This window comes from Bremia lactucae, linkage group LG3, assembly GCF_004359215.1.
Source record: "Bremia lactucae strain SF5 linkage group LG3, whole genome shotgun sequence".
NCBI classification, from domain to species: Eukaryota; Oomycota; class Peronosporomycetes; order Peronosporales; family Peronosporaceae; genus Bremia; species Bremia lactucae.
The window spans coordinates 6545913-6564409 of NC_090612.1; the positions used below are offsets into that span (position 1 = coordinate 6545913).

The following is an 18497-nucleotide window of genomic DNA, read 5'->3' on the forward strand; positions in this document are numbered from 1 at the left end:
AGTTCGCCTTCTTGCTCGTCCAGTGTTGAAACTTGGACTTGTCGTAGCATATATGATGGGTGGCGCCACTGTCTATAGCCCGCCTTGCAATCATCCATGCTAAAATGCTTAAGAATGTCGTCGACGAATCGCCGTTGACTAATTGCTGCGCTGCCATCGTCATTGTTCACAAGCCGAATGCCCAACACAAATGCCAACGTCGGTCATCTCGAAGTGTCTTTTCAAGTCGGTCTTCGCACGCGCAGTCAGCTCCGTCGAACTTCCAGTGACAAACACATCATCGACGTATACCAACAGTAGCAAGCAAGATATCCTTCGATAAAATTCATGTAAAAGCACGGGTCAAAGGCCGAGACTTGAAAACCAATCAAGCATAAAAACTCGGCAGAAGTATCATTCCACACACGCGAAGCTTGTTTTAGGCCATAAATTGCCTCGACCAGCTCAAGGCAATCAAAGTCTTGGTCGAGCTCAACCCCTTCTGGTGCGACACAGTACACAACTTCTTTCATGACTCCATAAAGAAAAGCTGTCACCACATCAAACTGATCAGCTGGCCAGCTTAAGTACTTAATCAGAGCAATTACCATGCGAACCGTCACATTCTTGACTACAGGCGAAAACATCTCCGTGTAGTCGATTCCTTATTATTTCTTGAATCCCTTTGCTACGAGTCGAGCCTTGTACTTCTCGATTGAGCTGTCGGCTTTACGCTTGATCTTTAGAACCCAATTCGTTCCGATAGCGTGTTGTCCTACCGGTAGCTTTGCAGCTCAAAATACACTACAAAGATGCATTTTATCTAATTCAGCTTGAATCGCCTTGCGCCAATGAAGCTGATCCGTCTACTTGTAGCATCTTCAAATGTGGCCGGATCCGACAAGTCCTTAGCTTCTACCGCATTAGCACTTGCACGCCAAAATGCAGGAGAAGTCGAGTCACTGTTTCCATCTTCGGAAGCACCACCCACATTCTTGACCGAAAGTTGGTTCCTTTCGCACGCGTAATCGCCGCTTTATTTGACGTGATTCCGTTTCTTCGGGAGCACTCGCCTCTTCCAATCCAGCCTCTCGATGCTCCGGACTTGAAACTTTTAACGATCGATTTGATTCATGCCCGAAGTTTGCGCTATCCGGTCAGCTTGAAATCCGTTGTGCATATTGAGTCGTTGTCGCTTACCTCAAGCATGTCAAAGTCGAGGATTGGTTCTTCAATGTCGTCAAAAATGCTGACTGTTAAATCGCCAAGACTTGTCTACATCTCGACTGATCTCCACTTTCTGAGCTTCAATGTCGTAGATCCGATATGTCTTGGAGACTTTTTCATAGCCAACGAACACATGTTAACTCGATACTTGGGGTTCCACTTGAGCCGCTTTTCCTTCGAAGTCATTACGTAAGCTCGACGCCAAAGACTCGCATATGCTTGATACTTGGCTTGTACTTGTCCACAATCTTAAATGAAGTATTATTAGTCTTTCTGGTGACGGAAGTCGATTCTTGACGCATGAAGCAGTCTCGCACCAGAAACACTTGTCCAATTTTGCGTTGTGCAACATGCTGCGTCCAATGGTAACAATCGTTCGTATGGCCCGCTCAGCTGTCCTGTTGGTTTGTGAGCGTACGGAACTGTGACCTCGATACCCTCGTCCTCGTAGAGGAACTTGAATAAAGTAGTCGCAAATTCTCAAATCCCGTCATGCCGCACGAACTTGACCTACTTTCCAAATTGCGTTTGAACCTTCAGTATGTTCGTCTTGATAATGTCCTCGCTTTCCGACTTGCGCAAGTAGTATCCCATCATGCATCCACTGGCCTCGTTCACAATAAGTAACAAGTACTTGCTGCCTCCAAGAGATTCTTGCTCCCTTTGGGTGCAAAGCCAGTCCATCGACGAGGTCGGCCGTTGCCATCAATTGTTTTGAGCTTTTCCGTGAATGTTCATGCGAGCTCCGTAAAACACCACTAAAAGCGACCACTTCGGTTTATCTCCGGAACCGAGAGCAATTTTTGGTCATCTTCGGTACATACAGCGCGTTTTTGATTTGGATTTCGCGAATGTCACCGTTGGGTAGGACTACCTGCTCGACAATAGTCCCCATACCCATAATATTTGTCTTGTCACCATCAGCTACTGAAAGTTCGCCTTCTTGCTCGTCCAGTGTTGAAACTTGGACTTGTCGTAGCATATATGATGGGTAGCGCCACTGTCAATAGCCCGCCTTGCAATCATCCATGCTAAAACGCTTGAGAATGTCGTCGACGAATCTCCGTTGACTAATTGCTGCGCTGCCATCGTCATTGTTCACAAGCCGAAGCCCAACACAAATGCCAACGTCGGTCATCTCGAAGTGTCTTTTCAAGTCGGTCTTCGTACGCGCAGTCAGCTCCGTCGAACTTCCAGTGACTAACACATCACCAACGTATACCAACAGTAGCAAGCAAAATATCCTTCGATAAAATTCATGTAAAAGCACGGGTCAAAGGCCGAGACTTGAAAACCAATCAAGCATAAAAACTCGGCAGAAGTATCATTCCACACACGCGAAGCTTGTTTTAGGCCATAAATTGCCTCGACCAGCTCAAGGCAATCAAAGTCTTGGTCGAGCTCAACCTCTTCTGGTGCGACACAGTACACAACTTCTTTCAGAATTCCACCGAGAGAAGTAGTCACCACATCAAACTGATCAGCTGGCCAGCTTAAGTACTTAATCAGAGCAATTACCATGCGAACCGTCACATTCTTGACTACAGGCGAAAACATCTCCGTGTAGTCGATTCCTTATTATTTCTTGAATCCCTTTGCTACGAGTCGAGCCTTGTACTTCTCGATTGAGCTGTCGGCTTTACGCTTGATCTTTAGAACCCAATTCGTTCCGATAGCGTGTTGTCCTACCGGTAGCTTTGCAGCTCAAAATACACTACAAAGATGCATTTTATCTAATTCAGCTTGAATCGCCTTGCGCCAATGAAGCTGATCCGTCTACTTGTAGCATCTTCAAATGTGGCCGGATCCGACAAGTCCTTAGCTTCTACCGCATTAGCACTTGCACGCCAAAATGCAGGAGAAGTCGAGTCACTGTTTCCATCTTCGGAAGCACCACCCACATTCTTGACCGAAAGTTGGTTCCTTTCGCACGCGTAATCGCCGCTTTATTTGACGTGATTCCGTTTCTTCGGGAGCACTCGCCTCTTCCAATCCAGCCTCTCGATGCTCCGGACTTGAAACTTTTAACGATCGATTTGATTCATGCCCGAAGTTTGCGCTATCCGGTCAGCTTGAAATCCGTTGTGCATATTGAGTCGTTGTCGCTTACCTCAAGCATGTCAAAGTCGAGGATTGGTTCTTCAATGTCGTCAGAAATGCTGACTGTTAAATCGCCAAGACTTGTCTACATCTCGACTGATCTCCACTTTCTGAGCTTCAATGTCGTAGATCCGATATGTCTTGGAGACTTTTTCATAGCCAACGAACACATGTTAACTCGAGACTTGGGGTTCCACTTGAGCCGCTTTTCCTTCGAAGTCATAACGTAAGCTCGACGCCAAATATGCTTGATACTTGGCTTGTACTTGTCCACAATCTTAAATGAAGTATTATTAGTCTTTCTGGTGACGGAAGCCGATTCTTGACGCATGAAGCAGTCATAGCAGTCTCGCACCAGAAACACTTGTCCAATTTTGCGTTGTGCAACATGCTGCGTTCAATGGTAACAATCGTTCGTATGGCCCGCTCAGCTGTCCTGTTGGTTTTTGAGCGTACGGAACTGTGACCTCGATACCCTCGTCCTCGTAGAGGAACTTGAATAAAGTAGTCGCAAATTCTCGAATCCCGTCATGCCGCACGAACTTGACCTACTTTCCAAATTGCGTTTGAACCTTCAGTATGTACGTCTTGATAATGTCCTCGCTTCCGACTTGCGCAAGTAGTATCCCATCATGCATCCACTGGCCTCGTTCACAATAAGTAACAAGTACTTGCTGCCTCCAAGAGATTCTTGCTCCCTTTGGGTGCAAAGCCAGTCCATCGACGAGGTCGGCCGTTGCCATCATTTGTTTTGAGCTTTTCCGTGAATGTTCATGCGAGCTCCGTAAAACACCACTAAATGCGACCACTTCGGTTTATTTCCGGGACCGAGAGCAATTTTTGGTCATCTTCGGTACATACAGCGCGTTTTTTATTTTGATTTCGCGAATGTCACCGTTGGGTAGGACTACTTGCTCGACAATAGTCCCCATACCCATAATCGCTGTCTTGTCACCATCAGCTACTGAAAGTTCGCCTTCTTGCTCGTCCAGTGTTGAAACTTGGACTTGTCGTAGCATATATGATGGGTAGCGCCACTGTCAATAGCCCGCCTTGCAATCATCCATGCTAAAACGCTTGAGAATGTCGTCGACGAATCGCCGTTGACTAATTGCTGCGCTGCCATCGTCATTGTTCACAAGCCGAATGCCCAACACAAATGCCAACGTCGGTCATCTCAAAGCGTCCTTTTAAGTCAGTCTTCGTGCGCGCTATTAGCTCCGTCGAGCTTCCAGTAACTAAAACATCGTCGACGTATACCAACAGTAGCAAGCAAAATATCCTTCGATAAAATTCATGTAAAAGCACGGGTCAAAGGCCGAGACTTGAAAACCAATCAAGCATAAAAACTCGGCAGAAGTATCATTCCACACACGCGAAGCTTGTTTTAGGCCATAAATTGCCTCGACCAGCTCAAGGCAATCAAAGTCTTGGTCGAGCTCAACATCTTCTGGTGCGACACAGTACACAACTTCTTTCATAATTCCACCGAGAGAAGTAGTCACCACATCAAACTGATCAGCTCGCCAGCTTAAGTACTTAATCAGAGCAATTACCATGCGAACCGTCACATTCTTGACTACAGGCGAAAACATCTCCGTGTAGTCGATTCCTTATTATTTCATGAATCCCTTTGCTACGAGTCGAGCCTTGTACTTCTCGATTGAGCTGTCGGCTTTACGCTTGATCTTTAGAACCCAATTCGTTCCGATAGCGTGTTGTCCTACCGGTAGCTTTGCAGCTCAAAATACACTACAAAGATGCATTTTATCTAATTCAGCTTGAATCGCCTTGCGCCAATGAAGATGATCCGTCTACTTGTAGCATCTTCAAATGTGGCCGGATCCGACAAGTCCTTAGCTTCTACCGCATTAGCACTTGCACGCCAAAATGCAGGAGAAGTCGAGTCACTGTTTCCATCTTCGGAAGCACCACCCACATTCTTGACCGAAAGTTGGTTCCTTTCGCACGCGTAATCGCCGCTTTATTTGACGTGATTCCGTTTCTTCGGGAGCACTCGCCTCTTCCAATCCAGCCTCTCGATGCTCCGGACTTGAAACTTTTAACGATCGATTTGATTCATGCCCGAAGTTTGCGCTATCCGGTCAGCTTAAAATCCGTTGTGCATATTGAGTCGTTGTCGCTTACCTCAAGCAGTCAAAGTCGAGGATTGGTTCTTCAATGTCGTCAAAAATGCTGACTGTTAAATCGCCAAGACTTGTCTACATCTCGACTGATCTCCACTTTCTGAGCTTCAATGTCGTAGATCCGATATGTCTTGGAGACTTTATCATAGCCAACGAACACATGTTAACTCGAGACTTGGGGTTCCACTTGAGCCGCTTTTCCTTCGAAGTCATAACGTAAGCTCGACGCCAAAGACTCGCATATGCTTGATACTTGGCTTGTACTTGTCCACAATCTTAAATGAAGTATTATTAGTCTTTCTGGTAACGGAAGCCGATTCTTGACGCATGAAGCAGTCAAAGCAGTCTCCCACCAGAAACACTTGACCAATTTTGCGTTGTGCAACATGCTGCGTCCAATGGTAACAATCGTTCGTATGGCCCGCTCAGCTGTCCTGTTGGTTTATGAGCGTACGGAACTGTGACCTCGATACCCTCGTCCTCGTAGAGGAACTTGAATAAAGTAGTCGCAAATTCTCAAATCCCGTCATGCCGCACGAACTTGACCTACTTTCCAAATTGCGTTTAAACCTTCAGTATGTACGTCTTGATAATGTCCTCGCTTTCCGACTTGCGCAAGTAGTATCCCATCACGCATCCACTGGCCTCGTTCACAATAAGTAACAAGTACTTGCTGCCTCCAAGAAATTCTTGCTCCCTTTGGGTGCAAAGCCAGTCCATCGACGAGGTCGGCCGTTACCACCAATTGTTTTGAGCTTTTCCGTAAATGTTCATGCGAGCTCCGTAAAACACCACTAAAAGCGACCACTTCGGTTTATCTCCGGGACCGAGAGCAATTTTTGGTCATCTTCGGTACATACAGCGCGTTTTTGATTTGGATTTCGCGAATGTCACCGTTGGGTAGGACTACCTGCTCGACAATAGTCCCCATACCCATAATCGCTGTCTTGTCACCATCAGCTACTGAAAATTCGCCTTCTTGCTCGTCCAGTGTTGAAACTTGGACTTGTCGTAGCATATATGATGGGTAGCGCCACTGTCAATAGCCGCCTTGCAATCATCCATGCTAAAACGCTTGAGAATGTCGTCGACGAATCGCCGTTGACTAATTGCTGCGCTGCCATCGTCATTGTTCACAAGCCGACCGCCCAACACAAATGCCAACGTCGGTCATCTCGAAGTGTCTTTTCAAGTCAGTCTTCGTACGCGCAGTCAGCTCCGTCGAACTTCCAGTGACTAACACATCACCAACGTATACCAACAGTAGCAAGCAAAATACCCTTCGATAAAATTCATGGAAAAGCACGGGTCAAAAGCCGAGACTTGAAAACCAATCAAGCATAAAAACTCGGCAGAAGTATCATTCCACACACGCGAAGCTTGTTTTAGGCCATAAATTGCCTCGACCAGCTCAAGGCAATCAAAGTCTTGGTCGAGCTCAACCCCTTCTGGTGCGACACAGTACACAACTTCTTTCATAATTCCATCGAGAGAAGTAGTCACCACATCAAACTGATCAGCTCGCCAGCTTAAGTACTTAATCAGAGCAATTACCATGCGAACCGTCACATTCTTGACTACAGGCGAAAACATCTCCGTGTAGTCGATTCCTTATTATTTCTTGAATCCCTTTGCTACGAGTCGAGCCTTGTACTTCTCGATTGAGCTGTCGGCTTTACGCTTGATCTTTAGAACCCAATTCGTTCCGATAGCGTGTTGTCCTACCGGTAGCTTTGCAGCTCAAAATACACTACAAAGATGCATTTTATCTAATTCAGCTTGAATCGCCTTGCGCCAATGAAGCTGATCCGTCTACTTGTAGCATCTTCAAATGTGGCCGGATCCGACAAGTCCTTAGCTTCTACCGCATTAGCACTTGCACGCCAAAATGCAGGAGAAGTCGAGTCACTGTTTCCATCTTCGGAAGCACCACCCACATTCTTGACCGAAAGTTGGTTCCTTTCGCACGCGTAATCGCCGCTTTATTTGACGTGATTCCGTTTCTTCGGGAGCACTCGCCTCTTCCAATCCAGCCTCTCGATGCTCCGGACTTGAAACTTTTAACGATCGATTTGATTCATGCCCGAAGTTTGCGCTATCCGGTCAGCTTGAAATCCGTTGTGCATATTGAGTCGTTGTCGCTTACCTCAAGCATGTCAAAGTCGAGGATTGGTTCTTCAATGTCGTCAAAAATGCTGACTGTTAAATCGCCAAGACTTGTCTACATCTCGACTGATCTCCACTTTCTGAGCTTCAATGTCGTAGATCCGATATGTCTTGGAGACTTTTTCATAGCCAACGAACACATGTTAACTCGAGACTTGGGGTTCCACTTGAGCCGCTTTTCCTTCGAAGTCATAACGTAAGCTCGACGCCAAAGACTCGCATATGCTTGATACTTGGCTTGTACTTGTCCACAATCTTAAATGAAGTATTATTAGTCTTTCTGGTGACGGAAGCCGATTCTTGACGCATGAAGCAGTCATAGCAGTCTCGCACCAGAAACACTTGTCCAATTTTGCGTTGTGCAACATGCTGCGTCCAATGGTAACAATCGTTCGTATGGCCCGCTCAGCTGTCCTGTTGGTTTATGAGCGTACGGAACTGTGACCTCGATACCCTCGTCCTCGTATAAAAACTTGAGCGAATTAGTTGCAAACTCGCGAGCCCCGTCATGCCTCACAAACTTGACTTCTTTCTGAACTGCGTTTGGACCTTCAAAATGTAAGTCTTGTTGAAGTCCTCGCTGTCTGACTTGGCGCAGCGACAATGGTAACAGCTGGTGTTTGTTAGTATCACGTTGTTCACCAGTTTTTGAACGCAAACAGAATCCCTTCATACATCCACTGGCCTCGTCCACAATAAGTAGCAAGTACTTGCTGCCACCAAAAGATTCCTGCTTCATCGGTCCGCAAATGTCAAAGTATCGCAATACAAATGAACTATATCGGCGCTTATCATGGTTGCTTGGAAATAGTTTTTGGACCACTTCTCCCTTCTTGACTTCCACGACACATGCTTGATAAAGTTGACGTTGATGGTAAGGAGGCATCCTTGATCATTCCACTCGCAACCATGTTTGGCAACACGTCATTTAAAGCGTGGCCCATTCGCGCATGTAAGTCGAACTTGTTGTTCGAAGTCGCTGAATTGGCAGATCGTTGTGGTGTCCGAAGCCAGTAAAGACCGTCGACGAGATTAGCCGTCGCCACCACTTGCTTGGAGCTTTTTCTTTCGATATTCATTCGAGCTTCGTCAAAGACCACTTGAAAACGTCCACTTTTATATATCTGCGGAACAGAAAGTAGATACTTGCTCATCTTGGGCGCTATAGCGCATCTTTAATCTCAATTTCGCGTACGTCACCGTTAGGTAGAACTATACGCTCAACAGTTGATCCCACGCCCATAATCGCTGTCTTGTTGCCGTCAGCTACCAAAAGCTCGCCTTGGTCTTGCTCGTCCAGTGATGAAAACTTCGACTTATCGTAACAGATATGATGTCCGACGCCGCTGTCAATGGCCCATATTCTTGGCAAATCTTTGCCTGTTGATATTTCGCATTCCAGCAAAACTGCAAATGCGACCCGATCGTATTCGTAGTCGTCGTTGTGCCGATACTGCACATTGCTTGCTCCGCGTCCACGATTTTGTCCGCCGCGTCGAACTCTTCGGTTGTCATCTTTTTGCTTAGTCTGTTAAAGTCTGAAGCCGATGCTGAAAGGCGTAAGGAAGAAGGGAGCAAAGCGAGGAGTCTGCGCGAAGAGGCGAAGACACTTGAGTTGGAGAAGGAATATTAGGAAATGATTGATTTGTTGGAACTTACACTTCTACTCCGTAACAACTCATTTCTGCATAGTCTAATTCACTATATTATAGTATAACTAAGTACTATGCTAAGCCGCGGTTCGGATTGGACCGGTTCGGGTTGTGTACGTTACCTGAAACCCAGAACCCTCAATACGCCCCCCAATGCGAACTTGCATGAAGACCAAGCGCCGCAGTCATATCCTTGTGGCGCTGTCCGGGCAGTCCCTTTGTCATTATGTCTGCCAACATGTTCGACGTCTCAGTATTCAAGGTGCACTTTGCCACGCTTGACTTCGTCACGGATGTGATGATACTTGATGTCAATGGGCTTTGCACGGCCGTGATTGACAGGATTATTCGTCATCTTGACGCATGATTGATTGTCTTCAAAGATCTTGAGCTCCGGTCCTGGTTCGCATGCCGCATCCAATATCTCAGAGAGTAAGTGATAAATTCACATGCCTTCTTGGACCGCTAAGCTCAAGGCAATGTATTCTGCCTCGCTGGTTGACAGTGATACACTTGACTGTTTTTTGCTTCCCCAACTTATGGGAGCACCCATAAAGATGAAAGCATATCCAGAAGTTGACTTGCGATCAAAGTGGTCGCCCGCCCAGTCTGCATCGGAATAGCCGCGAAAGTCGACTTTATTGCCAGGCTGAAAACGAATACCATGAGTCTTGGTCCCTTGCAGGTAGCGTAGTATGCGCTTGACTGCGGCCCAGTGCTCAACTTGCGGATTTTTCATGAACCTTGATACGTATAAATGCAATGTCCAGCCGAGTTGCAGTCATAAGGTGCATCAGCGCCCCTTCGGCCTCACGTAATGGTGCATTCACTTTAGTCGGGGCATCGCTTGGCAATAGTCTTGAGCTTATATCCGTTGGACTTATCACTGCCTTGCAATCATCCATGCCAAAGCGCTTGAGAATATCATCGACGTATCGCCGTTGACACATTGTCACACTGCCATCATCATTGTCCACAAGCTCGATGCCTAACACAAATGCACACTTGCCACTGTCGGTCATCTCAAAGCGTCCTTTTAATTCAGGCTTCGTGCGCGCTATAAGCTCCGTCGAGCTTCCAGTAACTAAAACATCGTCGACGTATACCAGCAATACCACGCAATGCCCTTCAATAATCTTGATGTAAAGGCATGGGTCGAAAGCCGAAACTTGGAAACCAATCGAGCATGCGAATTCGTCAAAAGTCTCGTTTCATACGCGAAGCTTGTTTCAAGCCACAAATCGCCTTGACCAGCTCAAAACAATCAAAGTCTTTGTCGAGCTCAACCCCTTCTGGTGCGACACAGTACACAACTTCTTTCATGACTCCATAAAGAAAAGATGTCACCACATCAAACTGATCAGCTGGCCAGCTTAAGTACTTAATCAGAGCAATTACCATGCGAACCGTCACATTCTTGACTACAGGCGAAAACATCTCCGTGTAGTCGATTCCTTATTATTTCTTGAATCCCTTTGCTACGAGTCGAGCCTTGTACTTCTCGATTGAGCTGTCGGCTTTACGCTTGATCTTTAGAACCCAATTCGTTCCGATAGCGTGTTGTCCTACCGGTAGCTTTGCAGCTCAAAATACACTACAAAGATGCATTTTATCTAATTCAGCTTGAATCGCCTTGCGCCAATGAAGCTGATCCGTCTACTTGTAGCATCTTCAAATGTGGCCGGATCCGACAAGTCCTTAGCTTCTACCGCATTAGCACTTGCACGCCAAAATGCAGGAGAAGTCGAGTCACTGTTTCCATCTTCGGAAGCACCACCCACATTCTTGACCGAAAGTTGGTTCCTTTCGCACGCGTAATCGCCGCTTTATTTGACGTGATTCCGTTTCTTCGGGAGCACTCGCCTCTTCCAATCCAGCCTCTCGATGCTCCGGACTTGAAACTTTTAACGATCGATTTGATTCATGCCCGAAGTTTGCGCTATCCGGTCAGCTTAAAATCCGTTGTGCATATTGAGTCGTTGTCGCTTACCTCAGCCATGTCAAAGTCGAGGATTGGTTCTTCAATGTCGTCAAAAATGCTGACTGTTAAGTCGCCAAGACTTGTCTACATCCCGACTGATCTCCACTTTCTGAGCTTCAATGTCGTAGATCCGATATGCCTTGGAGACTTTTTCATAGCCAACGAACACATGTTAACTCGACACTTGGGGTTCCACTTGAGCCGCTTTTCCTTCATAGTCATAACGTAAGCTCGACGCCAAAGACTCGCATATGCTTGATACTTGGCTTGTACTTGTCCAAGCCAAGTATCAAGCATATGCGAGTCTTTGGCGTCGAGCGTGTTATAGTCTTTCTGGTGACGGAAGCCGATTCTTGACGCATGAAGCAGTCAAAGCAGTCTCCCACCAGAAACACTTGTCCAATTTTGCGTTGTGCAACATGCTGCGTCCAATGGTAACAATCGTTCGTATGGCCCGCTCAGCTGTCCTGTTGGTTTATGAGCGTACGGAACTGTGACCTCGATATCATCGTCCTCGTAGAAGAACTTGAATAAAGTAGTCGCAAATTCTCAAATCCCGTCATTCCGCACGAACTTGACCTACTTTCCAAATTGCGTTTGAACCTTCAGTATGTACGTCTTGATAATGTCCTCGCTTTCCGACTTGCGCAAGTAGTATCACATCATGCATCCACTGGCCTCGTTCACAATAAGTAACAAGTACTTGCTGCCTCCAAGAGATTCTTGCTCACTTTGGGTGCAAAGCCAGTCCATCGACGAGGTCGGCCGTTGCCACCAATTGTTTTGAGCTTTTCCGTGAATGTTCATGCGAGCTCCGTAAAACACCACTAAAAGCGACCACTTCGGTTTATCTCCGGGACCGAGAGCATTTTTGGTCATCTTCGGTACATACAGCGCGTTTTTGATTTGGATTTCGCGAATGTCACCGTTGGGTAGGACTACCTGCTCGACAATAGTCCCCATACCCATAATCTTTGTCTTGTCACCATCAGCTACTGAAAGTTCGCCTTCTTGCTCGTCCAGTGTTGAAACTTGGACTTGTCGTAGCATATATGATGGGTAGCGCCACTGTCAATAGCCCGCCTTGCAATCATCCATGCTAAAACGCTTGAGAATGTCGTCGACGAATCGCCGTTGACTAATTGCTGCGCTGCCATCGTCATTGTTCACAAGCCGAATGCCCAACACAAATGCCACCGTCGGTCATCTCGAAGTATCTTTTTCAAGTCGGTCTTCGTACGCGCAGTCAGCTCCGTCGAACTCTAGTGACTAACACATCATCGACGTATACCAACAGTAGCTAGCAAAATATCCTCCGATAAAATTCATGTAAAAGCACGGGTCAAAGGCCGAGACTTGAAAACCAATCAAGCATAAAAACTCGGCAGAAGTATCATCCCACACACGCGAAGCTTGTTTTAGGCCATAAATTGCCTCGACCAGCTCAAGGCAATCAAAGTCTTGGTCGAGCTCAACCACGAGTCGAGCCTTGTATTTCTCGATAGAGGCGTCGGTTTTACGTTTAATCTTTAATACCCACTTCGTTCCGATAGCGTGCTCTTCTGCCGGTAGCTTTGCAGCTCGAAATACACTACAAAGATGCATTGAATTTAACTCAGCTTGAAACGCCTTGCGCTAATGAAGCTGATCCGGTCCACTTATAGCATCTTTAAATGTGGCTGGATCCGACAAGTCCTTAGCTTCTACCGCATTAGCACTTGCACGCCAAAATGCAGGAGAAGTCGAGTCACTGTTTCCATCTTCGGAAGCACCACCCACATTCTTGACCGAAAGTTGGTTCCTTTCGCACGCGTAATCGCCGCTTGATTTGACGTGATTTCGTTTCTTCGAGAGCACTCGCCTTTTCCAATCCAGCCTCACGATGCTCCGGTCTTAAAACTTTTAACGATCGATTTGATTTATGCCCGAAGTTTGCGCTTTCCGGGTAGCTTGAAAGCGAGGAATGGGACTTGTTGAAGCAAGTGGTAAGATCAAGGTAAAGCACTCCACGACTGCGATGGACCAGGCGAACTTTAAGAGAAAACCCAGATAGGTACTGGTGAAATCTGTCTCGCGCTAAATGACTCGCACCTGCCACAGGTGGTATTCATGATGCAAAACCGCGAGGAAATGACACTTCAACAAGAGAACCTCGTGATCAAGCTCTTTCTTTTTTATGGTAACAGTGATACAAGTCTGAAGAACATCAATAAGCTGAATAAGCTAGCGGAGCAGATCATTGCTGTAGGTGACCTGTGAGTGAGGACGACTTGGTTACCTCACTTCTTGGAAGTCTTCGTGGCCCGTACCAGTTTTTCATTTACAGCACTGAAATCGTGTGCGGACACTTTGACTCGGGAGCTGTTGATGTCTCGACGCTTACACGAGGACATGAACAAGAAGACGCACGGTGGCAATGAAATTGCGTCTGATTAAGCGCTCGTGGTGAAGGATGCTAAGCACAAAAACGGTCAGTGATGGGGGCTACCATTATTTTTAAAATTTCTAGAATCATCTAGCGTCATCCTTATGACTTTATTACAGGAAAGCACCGGTAATTACTCGTTTACTATTACCTTTAAATCCTTCTGCATGAGTTTGCCGTCCTTAAGTCGCCACTTGTGCACTGAAGCTCGGGAGCTCATCGGCAACAGTATTTCCTCATGAACTTGAACTTGTTGCATGCGGCGAGGCCCCCGAACCGACCACTCATGCATCATTAGGCTGCGCAAAGTCGCTGCTACTGCCAACAGAGAAAGAAAGTCACCAGACTTTTAAATCTGTGCTAGGTTTGCACGTTGCGACTGATATCTCAGCGTCATTCTAAACTCGCGAGGGGAGACCCCAATGCAGTTTTCTGTTTGCCGCAATTGCGGCACGCACTAGTTCTTTTCTTTTCACTGGCCGTTCTTCGTGCTTAGCCTCCTTCATCATGAACGCATGACCAGACGCAGCTATGTTGCCGCCCTGCTCCTTCTGCTTCATGTCTTTATAGGTGTTGAGACGACAACAGCCCAAGTCAACGTGTCCCCACGCAATTCTAATGCCGTGATCAGAAGCTGGTACGTGGCTAAAAGTAGTGATTGGCTTAGAGGCAGCGATATATTTGCAAACTAAGAGCCTTTAATTTTTCTACTTTGCATTTTGCCATCAAGTGTTTCAATGTTCAATCAAACGTGTATGTCACTCGTATACTTAGCTTAGCTTATAAGCCCAAGCCTTGCCAACTCTTCCTTCTGTGGTGTAAATGATGCATTCTCGCGACTGGAAGACACTTCGACAAGAGGAACTCCGCGAACAAGCTCATTCTTCTGCGACGTTTCTTCACGATACTGATGGAAAAAGTGGTAAAATAATGAAAAGCATTGATAAGCTGAATACGCTAGCGGAACAGCTCAATGCTTTCGGTGCTCCGTGAGCGAGGACGTTTCAGTTATCACGCTTGTTGGAATTCTTAGTGACCCATACCAGTTTTTCATTACGACATTGAAATTGCGTGTGGACGCGATTGACTTGGGAGCTGTTGACGTCTTAACACCTATATGAGGACAGAAGCGGAAGGAGCAGGGCGGCGACGTAGCTGCATCTGGTCAAGCGTTCATGATGAAGGAGGCTAAGCGCAAAGGATGGTCAGTGAAGAGGACTGATGCGTGCCGCAATTGCGGCAAACAAGGACACTACATCAAAGATTACCCACGCAAGTCTAGAATGACTTGAAACGATATCAGTCGCAGCGTGCAAACATAGCGCAGGTTTAAAAATCTGGTGAAAATCTTTCTCTGTTGGTAGTAGCAGCAAGTTTGCGCAGCCGAATGATGTATGACTGGTCACTGAGAGGCCCCGCAGCAGACGACAAGTTCCAAATGAGTTCATGAGAAAGAACTGTTGCCGATAAGCACCTTGAGCTTATGTGCACAAGTGGCGACTAAAGGAGCGTAGGCAAACCGATACCGAAGGGATTTGAAGGCAATGGTTAACGAGGTATTACCGGCGATTACCTTTGCTGACGTCAGAAGGATGACGCTATATGTTTCAAGAATGTTTTAGGAGGAGTCATTGGCTAAATTTAATGATTTCTTTTTAGTAGCAGCAATACCATAACTACAGTTCGATCTGTACATGTGAGCTTGGATTGATATGGTTACTTATCGGACCTATGGCTCGTATTATGGAGCGAAGGTATGCCGAGGAAGTCATACCCTTCATCCAAACCGTTTACTATAAAAAGGTCTCGAAAGTATGATATGTTTCACTGCGCATTTTTGGGCCTCTATTGCTACGTGGGGTTAAACAAACTTACCATACGCCGACTTGATGGCGACTATCCCATAGAAAGTTTTGTACTTCGAACTGCTTTAAAGACCTCTGACCCTTTGGCTAACGTGACCTATCAACCATAAGTCTAGACGCGCCGAAAGAGATAAGTACCCTCATCTCAATTAAAGCGCTCCTTAATATATGCCTCGACCATCAACAGGGTACATTGTCGATGGCTGGCTCACCTTTGGAAAGTTTCAAGATCCGGCTAAGCTCTTATCGTTAACACTATTCCGGTTACGATGTCAAATTAGCTTTTTAGAACGGGCTTAAGGTGAGTTGTCTCCGAATCACTTCACGTACACGACGTGCAGAGGAAGGTTTTTGGGAACGAAGAAGTCTTAGCTACTAAAGGTCAATACGAAAGGTTTAATATAGGAAGAGGTAAAGCTGGATAAATATATTGAAGCTCCTGTGTAACGATCTTCTTATCTATTAGTTTTATTACTTAATATCAAACTATGTGTTGCGATTCCTTGCGAACTGCTTATCCGTGCGTCTGGCAGCGATTGGTGGAGTTGATTTAAACTTAAATTAACCAATCAATAGAACTATTGCCGTATTGCTTCGATACTACCGAATGCGGTAATTTTGTAAATATTAAGTACAATTTATTAAAATGATTGAAATGATAACGGCACCCCCATTTCGATTAACGGCACCCACCATTAAATAAATATATTGAAATGATGTTTATCGGCCGCCCTAGAAATTGTTTTTGACATTTGATCTTTTTCAAACTTAATTTTTATAGTGAAACCTTTACGGTCTCGCGAGAAACTGTAATAATGCGTGCTGCGGTCGTCCCGCGTGGTGACGTGATCAAAGCAGGCTTCTTTCTTATGTAGGGTTTTGGACTGCGATCACGTGTCGATACGGGTACTCACGAGCGCCAAGATGCCGTGTTTCGGGAAGAGCCTTGCCGCAACCGCGGCGAAATTGACTTGGTCAAGTACACGGCCAAGGGCATTTATATCATGCCACATGACTCGGTTTTTTATGGGTCGCAAGCGATCCGTGGCGAGTGGCGATTCGTGGCAAAAGGGGTCGCTTCTTGCTCAGTGCGTAAGTGAGATGAAAGAGTGGCTGCGGTATCTGCATGTGACGCTCGCATCGCAGAACTTTGGCTCGTTTCACGTATTTTGCGAAACCTAGTGGTCTGTAAAGGTTGGGAAATATGTAGATATCGGGGAAAAGCTAGAAAGAAACAGGAGCTGTCGTAATTTATGAAAAGGTTGGAGCGGTGCAGTAGAATTTTGCAGTTTGATGAGATCATACTCTGGACTGGAAGTGAGCAGGAACAAGGTACTTCTTAAAAAAATCTTGCGGGAAGCTCTTAATTGGAAATCCAATAAGAACGAGGCACGAGGAGCTCTCCTTTGCTCAGGTCGCAAAAGCTGTAGATAGCGGATTATTGAGCTCTATAAACGTAGTAATGCAAGTGTTCAATGCGACATTAAGAGAATAATTCGACCTTAAAATATTGGAAAGTAGTCGGAAGAAGCACAAGACCCAAAATATCGTCAGCTTTGCAGCTCGGTGGCGCCATGATGTCGTAATATGATAGTTATTATTATCGTGCACTTTGTCAAAGAAAGTTTTTGGAGCGGCAGATGAATGTCACTTAATTTTAATTGTTGAATGATGGGGTGACGTTAACCGAAATAAGGCGCCGTTACCATTTTCCTAACTTATACTTCTTTATTATTTTCTTTTATACGGAATAATATTTATTGCCTCTTATAGAAAATAATATTTATGTAACCGAACACCCCGTTACATTCACCCCCTTAACCAACAGTCACTATAGTGACTGATGTAGAGTGACAGAGAGTCTATTGTGTCCCTCTCTGTAAGATAGCACTAGTTGGTTTATTTTTAATTCCAACTTTTGCGTGCGCATGGTGTCTAAGCCCGTGCGCGTAGCCTGTAATGCCGCAAACCTGGCAGATACACGACTCGTAGATGTTCAGGCGTTTACTGCGGGAACAAGTCGCCTCCAACTCCAATTGGAAGTGACTTTTATGAGTTGGCGTCATCGCCCGACTCGGTAGTAAGTATAGAGGGGATTGTCAGCTCGACAAAGTGCAAAAGCTCATCGAAACACGTACGCAATAGACAACTAAAATAAATTATTGTAATTAGGAAATCCGGCTCGGGTTCACCCGGAGCCGAATCCGTCAAACCTATGGGCTCAAGCGTGACAACCAAAGAGTTATTCGCAAAGATGTTAACTCGTCTGGGGTTATCTTATAATGACTCCATTTATGATGACAACCCCGGTGATGTTACCATGCATTACCAGGAACGAAGTGATCGTAAAGATCACTTCGAAGTCCTAGTGCTAACATTAGTCAAAGGGGAAGCGCATTATGTTGCAATTCGCTCCCAAAAAGAAACCCTGTTTGCTCCCTAAGGGCAACTTACCTCGTTGGCCTGTTACCAATAACTGTAAAAAAACGTCGTTCAACTGATCCAAGCTTCACAAGCCTGGTGAGGACGAGCGAGCTCTTCATCGATGCCTTTTTTTCGGCATCGATGGTACACATGCAAGCGTGGCGAGGGTGTAACTTCTTTGTTTCAAGCTTGGAGAACGTTCATTCAGAATGTGCAAAGTGCAGGCCGCGAGGCCTGGCTTGATAAATTGGTAACTTTACGTGCCCGGTTTGACAAACGGGTCCGTAGTCGGTGCAGGCTATAGCTGCACCGCTTGTCTAGAGAGGCAGGCTTACCTTGCTTCTCATGGGACCCATGTCCGTGCTTCTTTTATCGGTGTAATTCATGCCCCTAGGGCGGCTTATTCTCAGAAAGATCCTTTTTGGAGGACGTGCATCTCCTCTAAGATGCGCGAAGGGATTGATATTTCTACAGACCTTTTACGATCGCTCAAAGCGCTCGATTTCCAGTAGACCATCTGAACCAAAGGAT

At 46.0% G+C, this 18497-nt stretch overlaps 1 protein-coding gene across 1 annotated transcript; it reads left to right on the top strand.

Moving 5' to 3' along the window:
- Positions 1 to 16357: 16357 nt before the first annotated feature.
- CCR75_008202 (uncharacterized protein) lies at positions 16358 to 16642 on the top strand (the record flags this gene model as incomplete). Its single annotated transcript, XM_067966256.1, has 2 exons — positions 16358 to 16387; positions 16418 to 16642. 2 exons carry the CDS (start codon positions 16358 to 16360, stop codon positions 16640 to 16642), a joined length of 255 nt encoding a protein of 84 aa, XP_067817244.1.
- Positions 16643 to 18497: the final 1855 nt, after the last annotated feature.